At 49.4% G+C, this 16,481-nt stretch overlaps 1 protein-coding gene across 1 annotated transcript; it reads left to right on the plus strand.

Moving 5' to 3' along the window:
• Positions 1 to 6,263: 6,263 nt before the first annotated feature.
• GFER (growth factor, augmenter of liver regeneration) lies at positions 6,264 to 10,629 on the plus strand. Its single transcript, XM_066197866.1, has 3 exons — positions 6,264 to 6,497; positions 7,525 to 7,736; positions 8,365 to 10,629. The coding sequence occupies exons 1-3, from the start codon at positions 6,264 to 6,266 to the stop codon at positions 8,525 to 8,527; spliced, it is 609 nt and encodes a 202-aa protein (XP_066053963.1). The 3' UTR covers positions 8,528 to 10,629.
• The last annotated feature ends 5,852 nt before the right edge of the window (positions 10,630 to 16,481 follow it).

Here is a 16,481-nt window from a genome sequence, read left to right on the forward strand (position 1 = left end):
GGGGCAGCCAAAGGCAGCTCCTCTCCAGCTCCTCCTGAGCCATTTTTCAGGTCCAGCAAGAAACAGCTTTTTCCCAAATGCTTGGAGAGGAGCAGCTGTGTTATGAACATCGTTCCCACACACAGAAGTCGTGTCTGGGCTGGTGAGTGACCAGTGCCCCTCATGGCTGACGATGCGTGGGACTCTGCATCAGGGATTTCTCCTTCTGTGGCTAGCACAGGAAAGGCAAAGAGAGGAAAAGTCATCAAACCCTCAGGACACTGCAGCTGTGAGGAAGAGATACAGAAAAGAGCTGTGGGCACAGCCAGGGGGGGCCTGGAACAAAGCTGGTGGACAAGCTTCATCCTTCCTTCGCTCACCTTCAGGATCAAAACCTGCCCTTTACTGTTCTTGAAGGTCACCTGCGATGACACATGGCCTATCAGCACCTTTAATTAAAAGCCCAGATGCTAAAAGCCGATTTTAAAAGTACAAAGAGGTTTTAGACTTTTCATAAATAGAGAAACAGACCTTTATTTTAAAAGAATAATGAAAACCCAGACGCTGGAGTTGACAAAAGTCTCCTTCACCTCCTGAACAAAGGAAGCAGTTGAACTTTCACACAGGCTGGGATGAGAGATTTTGCAGTAACTAATCCAGAAGAAAGTATTTCATTTCATCCTAATTTCAGCAGCTGCTGCAGACATTAAACATTTCTCTGTGGCAGACACAATTCAGCAGCCCTTTGAGCCCAGTCAGCAGCTCAGCGCTTTCCCACTCCATCACGGGGAGCTCCCCAAGGTGCACATCCCTCTTCAGTGCAGGGAATCACTCACTCCTCACAGGCAGCTTTATTTCAGCATCCAAAATCATGGCATCGCATCAAACTCCCTCAAACCTCACTCCCGAGGCGTCCTTGTCTTTGCAAAGCCTTTGGGATGGCCTCGCCCAGCCCAGGGAGAGCTCTGCCCCTCTCAGGTTTGCTCGCTGCCCGGGGCACGCACATCGGACGGTCGTGTTTACCAAGCACTTGCTGCAATGATTTCATAGTTCTTTTATAAAAGTGACATGTTTTCCTAAGGTTATGCAGAGGACAAAAGTGTGATTCAAGACGGAATCTTCCAGAAAGGGTGAGAATGTAACTTAAGCTGCTTCAAGAAGAGGAGGTTCCCTGAATTATTTTCTTAGGAAGAAGCGGTGTTTGATTAGTGGATGGCATGAGGCCAGCGCTGTGTGGACGTGCTGGGACCCAAGAAGGGGATGTGAAGGGAGAAGAAAAGCAGGGTGGGGTTTCCAAGGGGGTTTGAGGTTCTGCAGTGCACAGCCTGCCCTACACATTCCCAAATCTAGTGGGGGGGAAAATCCCAGCAACACCAGTACAGCCAATAGCAAGCACAGCAGGCACCAGCGAACATGGAGCAATGTTGTTTTCACTTGGGGAAAATCTGTTCTTACATCATGCTAAATATAGTAAATTGATTGAAGATAAGACCATTTTGTTCCTTCCAGATTAGTCAGAGATGCTCATCACACTCTTTCCTCATTCCTGGCAATCGAGGAGCAGAGTATGCAAAGCCTCATCTCTCCTGGGGATTCCACCAGCACCAGGAGCTCTGGGTAAGGTTCACCCATATTTCAGCCACTTGTGTTCCTTGGCCCCTTCAGAAACCAGGGAAAACCACATCTAGTCTTCACTCAAAAGCCTGGTGGGAGAAAAGCAATGCGGAAGGAATCATTCTTTCATTTATGTTTAATTTTCAAGGAGCCCAAACATAGCAACTGTTACCTGGTGAAAATCTCTTCCGCAGAAGTAGACTTTCTGCTGAATTCCTTTGATCTCCTTCTGGAAAAAAAGGAATCACCCCAAATCAGGGGCCGCTCTCCTTTTCCAAAGTCGAGAGGAACAGGAGCTGCTCACTGACGACTTTGTGCTTCATTTCCCAAGAGCACAAAAGGAACCCCCAGTTTTGCTGTGTTTATCCTCAGAATGGATGAACTGACTCCAGGGATGCTCGGAGTGGGTCTGGGAAGGAGGAGATAGATTGGAGCACAACACAGGCAGGACCATCTGAACCAACCTGCAGAAATAATTTGGTTTTCTCCCTGCCCCTGCCAACACCATCACTCACGGATTCTCATTTTTATCAGCAAGAGGATCCACACATAAAAATGGCACCAACTTTAGAAGAACAAACTCAGTGTCTGGTGTAGATGCCCAGATCAGAGCAAGGCAGTGCCTTGTGCTCAGGCTTACACTTCAGACTGTTCTGAACACATTTCACCAGTTCTGGATGGATCTGAACTGAGATCAACATCTCAGCCATTCCCTGGCAGTGAGGCTGTGGGCTCCTTCCTGATATCCGGGGGATAAATTCATACTTTCAGGAAATTTTGCAGGTGATTAAATTCTTGTACACAAGCAGACAGGATCAATATGATTTACTTACCTAGAAATAAATGTCTTTTTTTTGTTATTCTTGTTGCTATTTCCTAGTTGTAATTTCTCAAACAAGTCTATGACTAATTCCTGGTGCTGGCTTATCACTGGTCAGACTTTAGGCTAACATTCGTACATGTAAATACAAGACAGCTTCCTGCTGTATTCCCCTGCAGAGGGAAACAGTTACATTCAGCTGGAACTACCTACAAAACCATCACAAAAACACTTGGTAAGGATCCTGAGAGGCACAGGGTACATTTCCCCCACAAAAAAAATCATGGAACAGTTTGGGTTGGAAGGACCTAAAAGTCCATCCAGTGCCACTTCGTGCCATGGGCAGGGACACCTTCCACTGTCCCAGGGTGCTCCAAGCCCTGTCCCGCCTGGCCTTGGGCCCTTCCAGGGATAGGGCAATCACGACCTCTCTGGACAACCTATTCCAGTTGCCTCATTTGAAACTTTAAATAAATTACTGGATATTCAGTGGTGTTTCGATTCCCAAATGAAGAAGGCTCCAAGAATATCATTCCTTGTCCCAGTCCATAATGACCAACCCGCAGGAACCTGGGGTCACACTGCTGGGACGGAGTTGTGTGATGATTTCAAAATCATCCCTACTCGGGATCATTTCCCCTTGTGTCTGCTCTCCTCGGAGTCACCTTCCTTGTGGTCACCCTGCTTTGCTCAGGGGCTGTATTTAAGCCAGGACCTTTGTCCTTGCCCAAGCCCACTGTGAGGATCTCTGTGCCATGGATTTTGCAGGGCTCGGAGGGGTGGGGAGGGTGTCCAGCCCCATTTCTTCTTCCTTCCCCAAGCCCTACTGCCAGCTGCCCATTCCCAGCTCTCGTCTAGCAGGCGCAAAGGTAAGGGCAGAAGATCAAACAGCTCAGAGAAAGGCAAACACAGCCTTTCTTTCTCTCCAGCCTGAGTTTTACTGTTGCTTCCTGGTGACTGCTGTCATCACCCCCTGAGCTGCCCCATTCCAGGCACAGCTCTGAGGATGAGGGACATACTCGGTGACATCTGTGACTTCAGTGGGCTCAGTCTCACAGACATGGGTAGCTGAAAAAAAGAAGCTTTGCTGGCAGCACCTGTGCCCAGGAGTCCGGGGCAGGGACACTCTCAGTGTCCCAGGCTGCTCCAAGCCCCATCCAGCCTGGCCTTGGACACTCCCAGGGATCCAGGGGCAGCCACAGCTTCTCTGGGCACCCTGTGCCAGGGCCTCCCCACCCTCACAGGGAAGAATTCCTCCCCAAAATCTAATTTGTGTGAGGAGGTTGTTTGGTAACAGGCTAGAGCACACTCTAGCTCCTAAATCAGTGCTGGGAGCAGAGGGTTGGGTGGGTTAGGCTGTCCAAGGCGGAGCAGGAGGGAACGTTCCCTCATCCTTCCTCGGCTCTGCACCACATTCCTTCCTTTGGATGGAACTAATTTGGCTCTGCACTTGGATTCATTTAGAGACAGTAAAGTCAATTTCCTTGCTCTGACTTGAATTGGAGCATTTCTCCATTTTTTCAACTTTGAAATCCAAACTGATGCTGGACCTAAAAGCAAGTGGAGAAAATTGGGAGGACCTTTTCCCAAAGAGCCAGCTCTGCTCCTAGAGCTGAGCAGAAAAAGGGTGAGGGGAGCAACATGGAGCACAAATCTCTGTAACCAACAGCCTCCTTCGAGGCTGTGAGCTTTTTCCTTTCCAATAAAGATGCTGGTATTTTAAGTGATAAATTGAGTCACTATCAAGGAAGCAAAGTCTTCTAACTGCCAAACCAGGAGATTGCTGTGACTTGGGAACATCTCTGCAACTATTTAATTGCTTGAAGACCAAACAATGAAGCTCTAGAGGAAATTCCCTGAGTATCTCATTCTCTTTTTTCCTGACTTTATAAAAATTAACGAGGTCGTGAGCATCAGTTTAAAACATTTATTGATGGGCAAGGAAAACAGACATAAAAATATCGCTGTCCCTACTTGATCTTTCCTTTGCGTGTGAAATTTATCTTAATGGTTGTCCACAACTTTACACAAAGCCAATTCCAGCAGTTCCTACCAGTTACTCACGTGTCTTCTCCCTCCCTCACAAAAATCAGCAAATAAAGATTCCCAAGAAATTGCAAATAAATAAAAATAAAGCAGCACTGGTAAACAGAGAGCCCAAGATGGAGATCCAGACCATCAGCTCAGTGCTTCACAGAGCAGGAACAGCTCAGCTATGTCCACATGAAACACACCAAGTGTTACAGGATTTTTGAGGGCAAGTCCTTGAGGTATTTCTCTAAAATGATGCTTTTTCTAATACACATATTACACCACACTGTGTTAAATAAGTCACTTTTTTTTTTTTTTTTAATATAGAAGGTGACATTTTGGTCCAGCTCCATCCTGGACATACATTTGTTTGCATTAAACAAAATAATCATATTTTTCACTTGACCTACAGGTGATGAACAGGAGAAAAGTGGATGTGGGTACAAAATTCACTTTGTTCACCATGTGAGACTTGTGGCTCTCAAACCTTCAAGAGCATGCCAGAATCAAGCTGAAAAGAAGGATAACAGGAAGTCTGTGCTGCTCTCCAAGTTTTCACCCTGTGACCTCTACTAAGAATTTCTTAGGGCCACAGCTAATTAATGTTTCCAAGGGGTGAAAGAGCAAGCTCCAAAGTTTGATGCCAGGCTGGACCACTGCCCAGGTCTTCCCCCTCATGTGCTCACAAGCCTGTGGCTCTCTGGGAATGAAAGAAGAAATGCCAAATGTCCACTCAAGACCAAGGCACTGGGGACAGATCCCATCTCCCTCACCTCGAAGAGCCCAGCCAGTCCCAGGCAACGCCTGCCCTGCTGTGACACATGCCAACACTCTCAGTAAGAGGAAAAATCCTCCCTCAATATGGATTTACAAGCACGTGACAGGTGTTAAAAACACGCAGAACTTCATATGGGCGTATTGTTATAGAGGAGCATGAACTGAGTGGAGTAATCCACTTGTTTGTCCATAAAATCACCCTGTTGATTGTATGACTCTGCTGGAGATAATACTGAGGTGCCCATCACAGATAACACTGTGTGTGCCATGGGCTCTGCCACACACACAGTATCTGCACATCCTGGAATCCCAGAATAGTTGAGTTTGGAAGAGATCATCCAGTCCAGCCCCCTGCCCAGGCAGGGTCACTTGGAGCAGGTGACACAGGAACGTGTCCAGGTGGGTTTGGGATGTCTCCTGAGGGAGATCCACACCCTCCCTGGGCAGCTGTTCCAGGGCTCTGCTCTTTCCTCTGTCATGGAAGGAGGTTCCTCCTCATGTCGGGGTGGAACTTGTGTTTTAGTTTTTGGCCATTGCTGCTCGTCCTGTCACTGAACAGAGTCTGGCTCCATCCTGTGACACCGCTGGGAGGGATTTGTGTGGATTGATGGGATCCCCTCTCAGCCTTCCCTTCTCCAGGCTGACCAGGCTCAGGTCCCAGTCTCTCCTCATTACAGAGATGCTCCAGACGCCATATGAATATATATTTATACGTATTTTTGTGCTCATTTGTGAGGGGAACTGCTCCCCATATGAGGGGAACTGCTCTTTGGCACCCACTGAGGGGACATGGCAGATCGCCCTCACACGGAGGGGAAACAGAGGGAGACCCCCTTCAGCCTCCCGCTGACGGGACCTGTGCGCCCACACCCCAGGGGCGATGTGAAGTGAAAATCGAGGAAGCACAGGCAAGAGCATCGTGTTCTCTTCACACACGATATTTAAACACAAGAGTTTGCTGCGGTTTTTTTGGTTAAAATACTCCAGAAACGGCACATGGGCGTGTGCCGGGTGCCGGCCCCCTCACGGCGCCCGGGCGGGAATGGCGCCGCCCCGGCCCGTCCTGCACCGCGGCGCCGAAATGGCGGCGCCCAGCGAGGGCCGTGCGGGCCGGGCATCTGCGCCCTTCCCGGGCACCGACAACGGCTCCTTCCCCTTCCCCTTCGCCGTCCCGCACGGCACGGCGGGGGAGCCGCCCAAGAAGCCATGCCGAGCTTGCACGGATTTCAAGAGTTGGCTCCGCGAGCAGAGGAAGCAGGCGGCCCCGGGCAGCGCGGTGAGGCGCGGCGGGAGCCTCCCCCTGGAAATGCTGGCGATCCCCAGTCCCTGCAGAGATCCGTCAGTCCTCCATCCTGCTTCCTTCAAGTGGGATGAGGCTGCGTGTTCCCTTCAGCGTGTGAAGGAGCCGGGGACAGGGTTCCCGTCAGTGGGAATGGGAAGGGGGTGCCCATCTCCTCCCTGGGGGTGAGAGGCCTCTGCCATTGCCCCCGCTGAGGGTGTGAGGGGGGCTTTGCCGTGTTCCCGTTGAAGGTGTGAGGGGGCTCTGCAGTGTCCCCACAGAGGGTGTGAGGGGGGCTCTGCCATGTTCCCATTGAAGATGTGAGGGGGCTCTGCAGTGTTCCCACAGAGGGTGTGAGGGGGGCTCTGCCATGTTCCCATTGAAGATGTGAGGGGGCTCTGCAGTGTTCCCACAGAGGGTGTGAGGGGGGCTCTGCCATGTTCCCATTGAAGATGTGAGGGGGCTCTGCAGTGTCCCCACAGAGGGTGTGAGGGGGGCTCTGCCATGTTCCCGTTGAAGATGTGAGTGGGCTCTGCAGTGTCCCCACAGAGGGTGTGAGGGGGGCTCTGCCATGTTCCCGTTGAAGGTGTGAGGGGGCTCTGCAGTGTCCCCACAGAGGGTGTGAGGGGGGCTCTGCCATGTTCCCGTTGAAGATGTGAGGGGGCTCTGCAGTGTCCCCACAGAGGGTGTGAGGGGGGCTCTGCCATGTTCCCATTGAAGATGTGAGGGGGCTCTGCAGTGTCCCCACAGAGGGTGTGAGGGGGGCTCTGCCATGTTCCCATTGAAGATGTGAGGGGGCTCTGCAGTGTCCCCACAGAGGGTGTGAGGGGGGCTCTGCCATGTTCCCGTTGAAGGTGTGAGGGGGCTCTGCAGTGTCCCCTCAGAAGGCGTGAGGGGGGCTCTGCCATGTCCTCAGAAAGGATGTAAAGGACGTGCTCCCTCCATCTCACCCTCCCACCCAGCGCAAAAGGGCTGTTTCCCCACCAACCCCGGTGTCCCCTCACACTCCTCTGTCCCTCTGCAGGACGTGGCAGTCGCGGAGGACAAGGAGCCCCCTCCGGACTGTCCCCTGGACAGCGAGCAGCTGGGCCGCAGCACCTGGGCCTTCCTGCACACCATGGCCGCCTACTACCCCGAGCGGCCCTCCGGGGCACAGCAGAGGGAGATGAGGGATTTCATCAACCTCTTCTCCAAGTTCTACCCCTGTGAGCACTGCGCAGAGGACCTGAGGGAGAGGTGAGTGGCCTCAGCAGGTTTTTTGAGGATCTGGGGAAAGGTGAGTTTCCTCAGTGGGATTTTTGTAGATCTGAGGGAAAGGTGAGTGTCCTCAGCAGGTTTTTATCTGGACAGGCTTGCCAGAAGTGCTGGGCTGCAGCAGCTACTTTGCATATCAGCAGCTCTTCCTGCACGTGGGGTTTGTAGCTACCTGAACTGGTTTCTTCCATTATTGCATCAATCATAGATGCACTTACTCAAAAAACAAACACTTGTCCTCACGCTGTTGAGTTCTGTGCTGCCTCCAAGGCTTCCCTGAGGGGATTTTGGAGTTTTCTGGTTCAAAACGGGCTTGTGAACAGTTGTGGAATTAGACTGGGACTTGGAATAATTTGGTTTTCAGGAGACAAGTATTCTTCTCCCCTCTGAAATGCCATGTATTGGCAATCTCATAGTGAAGGCAAAGACTGAAATGGGCTGTTTGATTTGGTAGAAGGTGTCCCTGCCCATGACAGAGGCCTGGGGTGAGATGATCGTTAAAGTCCATTCCAACCCAAACCATTCTGGGATTCTGTGCTAAAGTTCTCTGCTGCTCTCATCTTCTTCCTCAGAAGTTTCAGATAATCTGTTTCCCCTTCCCTGTTTGCAGACTACGGACAAACCAACCCGACACGAGCACCAGGGGTAACTTCTCCCAGTGGCTGTGTCTCCTGCACAACGAAGTGAACAGGAAGCTGGGGAAGGCAGAATTCGACTGCTCCCGTGTGGATGAGCGCTGGAGGGATGGCTGGAAGGATGGCAGCTGTGATTAACCCCCAGGGATTGCTCTGGGAGTCCAGCAGAGCAGTTCAGTCCGTGTAGGCTCGCTGCAGGGACAGTGGGAGTCAATAACTCTGTTCATGTGGGACTGATTTCAGAGCTGATCCAATGCCAAAAAGAGAATTGAAAATCCTATCCCAATGATATTTTGAAAAGTAATGGTACCTGAGGGGTTGAGGCTGCCAGAAACCTCTGAGACTGGGTCACTGACAGGCTCATTTCATTATGACATTTCCTGATTTGGGGGGCATTTTCTTGTTTTTGTGGCTAGAATTCATTTTCCCTGAACACAGGGATGTTCTCTGCAGGCATTGCCTGATGTTTTAGAAAATGCATCTGATTAATTGTCACTTTCATTTCTGTTGTTCTGATAGAGAAAACTCATGCTGGGTTTTTTGCCAAGTCTGTACCCCTGGATTTCTCTCCCCAGGATCTCCAACATTTGTTGTTACTCTTGCATCCAGTTCCTTTGATAAAAGTCCTGAGGGCGGGTACATTTAATTTAAACACTAAAATCATGGAGCCCAGATTTCTCAGTTTGGTTTTGTGTTTCAACTTATCATGTCAGAGGACAAAACAGAGTCAAAATCATTTCAAGTTCTTCACGTAGGTTGTGATCTCATCCCTTCCTGCACTCCTGGAGAAGTTTGCACAAACCCTGACAACAGCAGGGGTTTTTTTTTTTCCCTTCCCTGCTTCCTGCTGAGGTTTCCTTGCATGTTTTATTGAGCTTCCTTATGTCGTGCCCCACAACACCCGTGAATTTTTCATTGGGGGGTGGTTTTTTTGCAAGTTTTGACTGGAAATGTTAATGGTGCTGCTGTAATCAGAGCAGTGGCACTGCTTATCTGAGACCTTAGTCCTCACACCACAGTGTGGGGCTCCTTGATTAGAGAACCAGTGACACCTTTGGAAACACATTTCAATATTTTATGGCACAGTCAAATCCTTTCAAGTCGGGGCTGTTAAATGAATATGAGACTTCCATGGGTTAATGATTTCTGAACTTTTTATGTCATAACATTTCTAAACACAAACCCAAACGAACTGACAATGAGGTACTGCATGAAGAGTGTGATTGAAGGTGTCACTGAGGCTATTAAAAGTGCTCAGAAAATTTCCCTGTCACAGTAGGGGGTTTTCCCACCCCAAAGCAAAGCCCGTTGGGATCCATTAGAGGGGAGAGGACCAACAAAAGGGTTGCAGCCCTCCCTTTTTGCAAGTAGGACCCAACTGACTCAGTTCTGTCAGGACACTTTTAGCAGCTGGAGGGCGTGGGCAGGCGTTTCCCTCTCTGGGTTTGGTTGTGCTAAAGCAGGAATTTTGTGTTCTTCCATTCCAATCTGCCCTCCACTGTTCTCTGTGTCAATTTTCTCACCCACGAGGCAGATGATGAGATTTCTCCCTCGTTTGTTTTGGTGTAAAATGAGCAGGTTGGTGAAGCATCTGTCCCATCCTTTGTCACCTTCATCTACCAGGGGACCAGGCTGGGGAGTTGCACTGCCCTGTGCCAGTCCCAGGACCAGCAGGGACACAGGAACCTCCCACCACTCCCTGAGTGCGGACAGGGAAGTGAGGGGATACCCAACACATTCTGGTCACTTTGTGTGCCTCAGGGAGGTGGTGGTGGAGTGCAGGAGGAAAAGCCTGTCCCGTCCTGGCAGAGGTTGGGAAGAGCCTTCAAGCTGAGTCTGTGTCTTTAGCAAATCCTGCGTAAAAATGAGGCCACCAGCTGTGGCCAGGATGCTTTTAGGACAGCTTCTATCTTTGCCAAGTGGCCATTTGATAAAATCTGTGTTTGCACTCTGTTCTCTCATATTTTTTTACAAGACAGAAGAGCTCTGACAGTTTTTTCTCAGGCATACCCTCACCTCTGTGGACTTGGCCCTATGAGGAGTGGGGGGATTTGTTCTGCTGCTCGTTTGTACCACAAGTTTTAGTCTTGGGTAAGGAATTTCCGTTGGAGGTCCTCATACTCGTGTCCAGAAAATTGTGAATTCTCTGCTAACTGCATTTGATTCAATCTAGTTTTAAAAATCTCTGTATTCAAATTATATTTCCTGTTGATGTAAAAATAATAAAGCAACTGAGTTCACTCCTGGTTTACTCCTACTGCATGGGATCTTAGGGAAAGGGATCATGCTGTGCTGCTGGGTCTAACCTCTGCATGCCAAGATACAACTGTTATATATAAAACAATATATATATATAGTTATATGTGTATATATTATATTTTGGTAAAATGTGTCATTCTGTGTGGATTGATCAGACAAGGTGGGGCTGCTCCTGGTCCTTTCCTCTTGTGGTGTTGAATTGATGCAGTTCTCTGTTGGCCCTACAAAAATGCAGGAGTTTGTACAGCAGGCCCTGTCACGTCAGAGTTTGCTTTTAAATGGGGAACAGTGGGAATTTTTGTGGGATCCCAGTGATTTTTTGACTTGCTGACAGCGTGAGGGGCAGCATTAGAGTTGGGAGCAGCTCAGTTCTCGCTGGTTTGGAGCGGGGTGGCATCACTGAAGGGCAGGGTTTGCAATCCCAGTTCCTGGAATGGGGAAGCTGCTTCCTCTCCATATGAGGAGCACTTGTGAGGAAGAGCAGAGTCAGGAGCAGCTGCTGCCCGAGGAGCTGGTGGGTCCTTGCTCAAGAGCTGCTGCTGTGTGACAGGCACCTGACCAACCTTGCAGCTTCCTAAATCCCTCCCTGTTTTCACGGACTGTTCGCATTCAAACTGTACTTCACTTTTTTTCCTTTTTATTTTTTTTTCATTCCCTACCCAAAAGCAAAGAGCAGGGAGCCCTGGGGGAATTGTCTGTTCCATGGATGGCAGGCAGACTTGCAGATGCTGGCAGCAGCAGCACTATGGCTTTGACATTTTTCCAAGGATTAGCTGTTCCTTCGCAGTGCGTTGGGTGTACGCAGGCTCCTGTTTACAGTAGGATTCCCAAGAGTTGCTTTGTTTTCTCGTGTCTTTTGCTTCAGTTGGTTCCAGGCAGTGTGGGAGATTCTTCCTGTTGGGAGTTTTACAGGCTTGGAGAGGGAAGAGTTTGGATTTTTTAGGGTTTTTCTTTCCCCCCTCTGTAAGCACTGATTTTGTTGGGGTTTTATTCCATTCCTGGAATGGCTGCTCAGGGTTTTTGTCTGAAGGATGGAGAGGAGCTGTCCAGTACTGTTTGGAAGTCAGGATTAAGCACAACCAACAAGGTGATGTGAAGTCAACCCTTAATTTTATAGGGTAATAGTAAAAGTAATAAAACATGGAAAGTAAACCACAGGTAATGGCACAGAGACAGATCAGTTAAAGTGTAATCCAAGGGGATGAGGGTCAGCCTTGGGACCACAGGGAAGTGTTGGTGAACACCAAATCCTGATTCCTGGCTGGCCAACCCTCGGTCCAGGGAGCTGAGGGATGATGGTAGTTGGCATCTTCTGCAAAGCTGTGAACAAAGGTGGTTTGCTGAGGATAAATGGGGTTTGGTGCCCTTCTCTGTGCTGATATATGTTAAAAAAACCCCAACCCAAATGGATCTGATTTTTCTGTCATTCCCGAATATTTGTAATTGTTCTTAAGATTTCCACGAGTAGAATCACAGAATATCCCCAGACAGAAGGGACCCACAGGGATCATCCAGCTCCTGAGCCTGACAAGCCACAGCAGCATTTGCCAAGCTTTGAAACCTCCGTGTTCCCCTTGGCCTGTGACCGTCCTGGTGAGGGGTGGTGGATGATCCAGCCTGGAAATTCTGCTGGCATTTCTCTTGGCTCAGCACCTGGCATGGGCTGGTCCCCAACGGTGTCCCTGGCACTGGGACCTGCCCGGGTCTGCCTTTGCTTCCTACGGAAAGGTGCCCTCCGCTTCCACGTGCTGTGCTAGTGCAGGCTGATGCTTTTCCTCCCGAGCACTCCAATTCCAGAGGCCCCCTCCTGGTCCCTGTTTTCCCTCCCATCCAGCACATCCCTTGATTCTCCGTGGCTTCTGTTCGTGGCTGCAGTGTGCTTCACACGGGGAGCTACCGGGGAAATTCCCTTCACATCTGACCGAGCCAACAGCAGAGGGCATCAGAGGATGTATTTCCATGTATTTCCTTGACTTCTCCACCTCTTACCCATCCCTGGAACAAGACTGCTCCAGATACTAAATGTTTTACCTCATCCTTGTCCCTTTCCTGTGACTTTGGGAAAAGATTTTGGTGCCTTCAGTTACTTTTCAAACTAGTGTGCAAGCCTCTTGTATAATTACCTAAACGAGGGACATGTTATTCCTCTGCCTGGGGCTGAAATCTGCACTTGGAAGCAGAATAAAACCATTTTCAGCATCTCCTACCTGATATTCAGCTGGTGATATATGGAGATGTTCTGGCTTTTTTGGTCATTAATAGATTAGAAAGCATAAATTCACCGGATAATTTTGTAACAGTGACAGGGCTCCTGCACAGACCAGAGATGGGTACAGGGAACAACACACAGCAGTCATGGACCAGCCAGAGAAGGGATCCAACTTCCTTGGCATTGTTGTCACCTGCTCTGCTCTGCAGAGGAAAAAATCCCACAGATTTTCATGGGAGTTTTGCTTTGGCTTAGCAGATCTGTGAGAAAGGAAACAGCTGAGTTAATTTAATGTCTGTCCCACCAGGCATTCTATGCAGCCCCTAAAATCTTCCCTCTTTCCCAGAACACCAAGCTTTAGTTTTAAGCTTAAGTCCCAGTGCTGGGTGGAGACTTGCCCTATGAATTCTGAGTATGGTCAGGCAAAGCTGGGCTTTCCCTGCTTTTTCCATCTGGGTGTGCATTAAAAAAAAAGTGGATTCTGTGACTGTGCCTCATGTTCTTCTGCTTAGGTGGGGTAAAAGATACACAAGGTATAAAGGACAATGCCCTCATGGCCAGAGCATGTGGCTGGAGGCTCTATAAATCAAAATTCAGTTCTTTTTTAGTCATAAGCTTCTTGCTAGATACCAGGTAAGTCACTTCATCTTCTGCAGCCACACTTCCACTTCTGCTTAAGGGGGCTAAAAATAGCTGTTAGGGCAGCTTTCGCCTGTATTTCCTGTTTAGGTAAAAATGTCTTTCAGGGAGGCTGCTTTAATGTGCTTGTGCTGCACAAGCCTGGGCCTGAGAGTGTTCATAGTTATAAAATCCCTCATCTCCATCCATCCATCCATCCATCCATCCATCCATCCATCCATCCATCCATCCATCCATCCCACTAATCTCTTTTCCATCAGGTTGCATCCTGCTCATGAATCTGAGGACCTGTGAGGGTTGTGTTCAGTGAAGAAACAAAGCTTTTCTCATTTTCAGTGTATTTTGGCAGCAAAACTTCCTGTAGCTCAAATGAGGAGCTCTTCATGTCCAGTATGGCTTGAGCTGCCCCATGTCCCTGTACCTGCTCACACAGGTGACAAGCAGAAACATCAGCTCTTGGCTGGCACGTCCCCAGCATGCTGGGACTTACCAGTGTGTTCCTAAGGAGGCCAGTTTGGGGAACAGCAAGAGACCTTGTTCCCATTTTTCAAGCTCCTCCCAAGGTGAGGAGCAGTGGCTGAATCAGATTAGATTCTGGTTTGCCAAAACCCCCAAACTTTTCGTGCTGTGAAATATTTGGGGGAGCAGATGCCGAGTTCCCTCCTGAGCCGTTGAGGCTGTGGCTGCACCACTGAGGGGCATTTTGAAACCCTCTGGGGTTTGGTTCAGTTTGGGTTTTATGCAAGCACTGAGATACCAACTCCCCTGTTCAACACCAAAGCTACCTCAGCTCACTGAGTTCTGTCATCCCAATCTTCCCTCGGTGATTTCAGTCAGCAAAGTTTTCCACAGTGTTTTCTGGCACATTTATCCTGGGCTTATCCACATACAGTGCTGAATCCCACCTGAGAAACGTTTCACAAGCAGATGAGTAACCAGCTAATAAGTGATCTTCCAGATATTTTTGGATCTCTTAGGGTGGAAAGCACGAAGACAAGAGCTTTCTAGTGATAGTGGGCTAAGGTATTGCTCATCAGGAAGTCCATTCTCTCTGCCGCCGGCCCCTACGGACTTCTAAGCTCTTCTCAATATTCCCATCAACTCTCGTTTTTGATGGCTGATGGCTGAAAGCAGCAGCAGCCAAGCTCCAATGAAGGGCAAGCAAAGCATTTCAGAGCAACAGCTAAACGAGCATCTCTCAAAGTGCTGCTTCAAGCCTGCTGCCCAGGGAATGTGAAGCACAAGCTGTTTTCCCACCCACGCCCATGCCAGGGCAGGCTCAGGCCACGGGGAGCTGCTGAAGTCAGTGGCTGGAATTCGTGTCCAGAGCCTGTCCAGCTCCCTTGGGCCAGGCACTGCAGCCAGGCTGTGTCCTGCATGCTGGGATTGCTTCATGCCAAACACACATTCGTGCAGCTGCTCCCAGAACAAGATGGTTTCACATTGCTTTTCCCATCTGGAGCATTCTGTCCAGCTCTGGGGCCCCACAGACAAGGAAGATGTGGATCTGTTGAGGTCACTGGTCGCAGGGCTGGAGCCCCTCTGCTCTGGAGTCAGGCTGGGAGAGCTGGGGATGTCAAACGTGGAGAAGAGAAGGCTCCAAGGAGACCTTGGAGCCCCTTCCAGTATCTAAAGGGTCCTGATCCCAGCCCTTGGCTGTCTGGAACAGGTTTTGAAGAAGGAGAAATCCCCACATCTTCTCCCCTCCATGTTGTCATGTCCACATACTTAGCCCTGAGAAAACCTGATGGGGTTTTTTTTGTGATAGAGACAAAGATAAATAGGGATGACCAGAAGAAGCAAAAAGTAAGTGCAGGTTTTCCACTACCTTTAATTAAACTCGTGTCAAATAAAAACACGGGCAGCTCTTGGGCGGTAGTCTGCGTGCTGCTCTGTTTGTTCCCTGTCCCTGAAATCCAGGGGGAATGGTAAATACAGACAAAACTTGGTCAAACTGAACAAATGTTCTGGGAAGTGCCATTTCCAAATGCTGCTGTTCTCCATTTGATGGGGAAAATGTGGAAGGTGCAATATCCTTCCCCATTATTGGCTGGCTCTCCATATCTGTTGATCTGCAGCAATAGGAAGCGAGACAGAAAGACAGTTTGTATGTGGGCTGGAGATACCTCCTGTGCTTTATCTGAGCTGGAGCAGGGGAAGAAAACTGGCACCCCGTGATGTGGGCAATGTTTGTATAAACACTCACTGCAGACAGAAGAAGTTGGGGGGATGAACCCCAAAGAAAGGAGAAGTTTAGGAACAGGGATTTGCCTGAGGCAGCAAGGTATAAATGCCTTGAAGGGTACAAACTACATACCTGTCTGGAAATGCTCATGATTTGTTCTAGGGTAACACCTCAAAGATTCAGGCAGCGTCCTGCTCTCTTGTGCTTTGCTTTGTCCAAAATATGCCTGCTCCAGCTGGGACAGATGAGCTGGGCAAGACACGTTAGAAAGAGGGAGAAAGAAGTGGCTTTCCCAACATCATTGGAAAAGCAGGAGCAGAGCCCAGAGGTCCAGTTGATTCCCTGTGCAGTATCCCTGGAACATGCTGCCTCCCTGGCACTGGCCACCCTCGAGGAGCAGGGCAGCCCTTGCCATCACATGGAACTCTGATGGGTTTGGGATGGTCAGTTCCCAAAGCATGAAACTGATTTTTGAGGATGCTGAAACAGCTGCTTCTAAACCACTGAAGCTGATTGAAAATCCCACCTCGGGTAATCCCTTCAAGTTAATTTGGTCTTTGTTCCTGACCTGCAATTCAGGCATGAGCTGGCAATGATGCTCTTGGCACTGGGGTACCATCCCTGGCCAGCTCCGTGAGCCATCCTGCCAGCAGAAAGCAGGAGGGACCAACCTGCCGTTCTCTTTGTGGCCTTTACAGTTTTGCTTAGAAAAATGTGCTGGTTATGAGCTGGTGACATTGAGGAATGAAGGGCTGAATTCTACTTTTCCTGCTGGGAGTCAGAAATAGACCTGGAAAGAT

The sequence above is a fragment of the Chamaea fasciata genome, unplaced genomic scaffold (assembly GCF_029207755.1).
Source record: "Chamaea fasciata isolate MVZ Bird 193981 ecotype frontalis unplaced genomic scaffold, bChaFas1.0.hap1 SCAF_16, whole genome shotgun sequence".
Lineage (NCBI taxonomy): Eukaryota > Metazoa > Chordata > Aves > Passeriformes > Sylviidae > Chamaea > Chamaea fasciata.

What these genes read in the sequence shown, in the direction of transcription:
- GFER (XM_066197866.1), top strand. Translation starts at nt 6,264, where the DNA reads ATGGCGCCGCCCCGGCCCGTCCTGCACCGCGGCGCCGAAATGGCGGCG. An exon ending in AGGCGGCCCCGGGCAGCGCG is followed by an intron (nt 6,498 to 7,524) that starts GTGAGGCGCGGC and finishes GTCCCTCTGCAG; the next exon opens with GACGTGGCAGTCGCGGAGGA. An exon ending in GCAGAGGACCTGAGGGAGAG is followed by an intron (nt 7,737 to 8,364) that starts GTGAGTGGCCTC and finishes CCCTGTTTGCAG; the next exon opens with ACTACGGACAAACCAACCCG.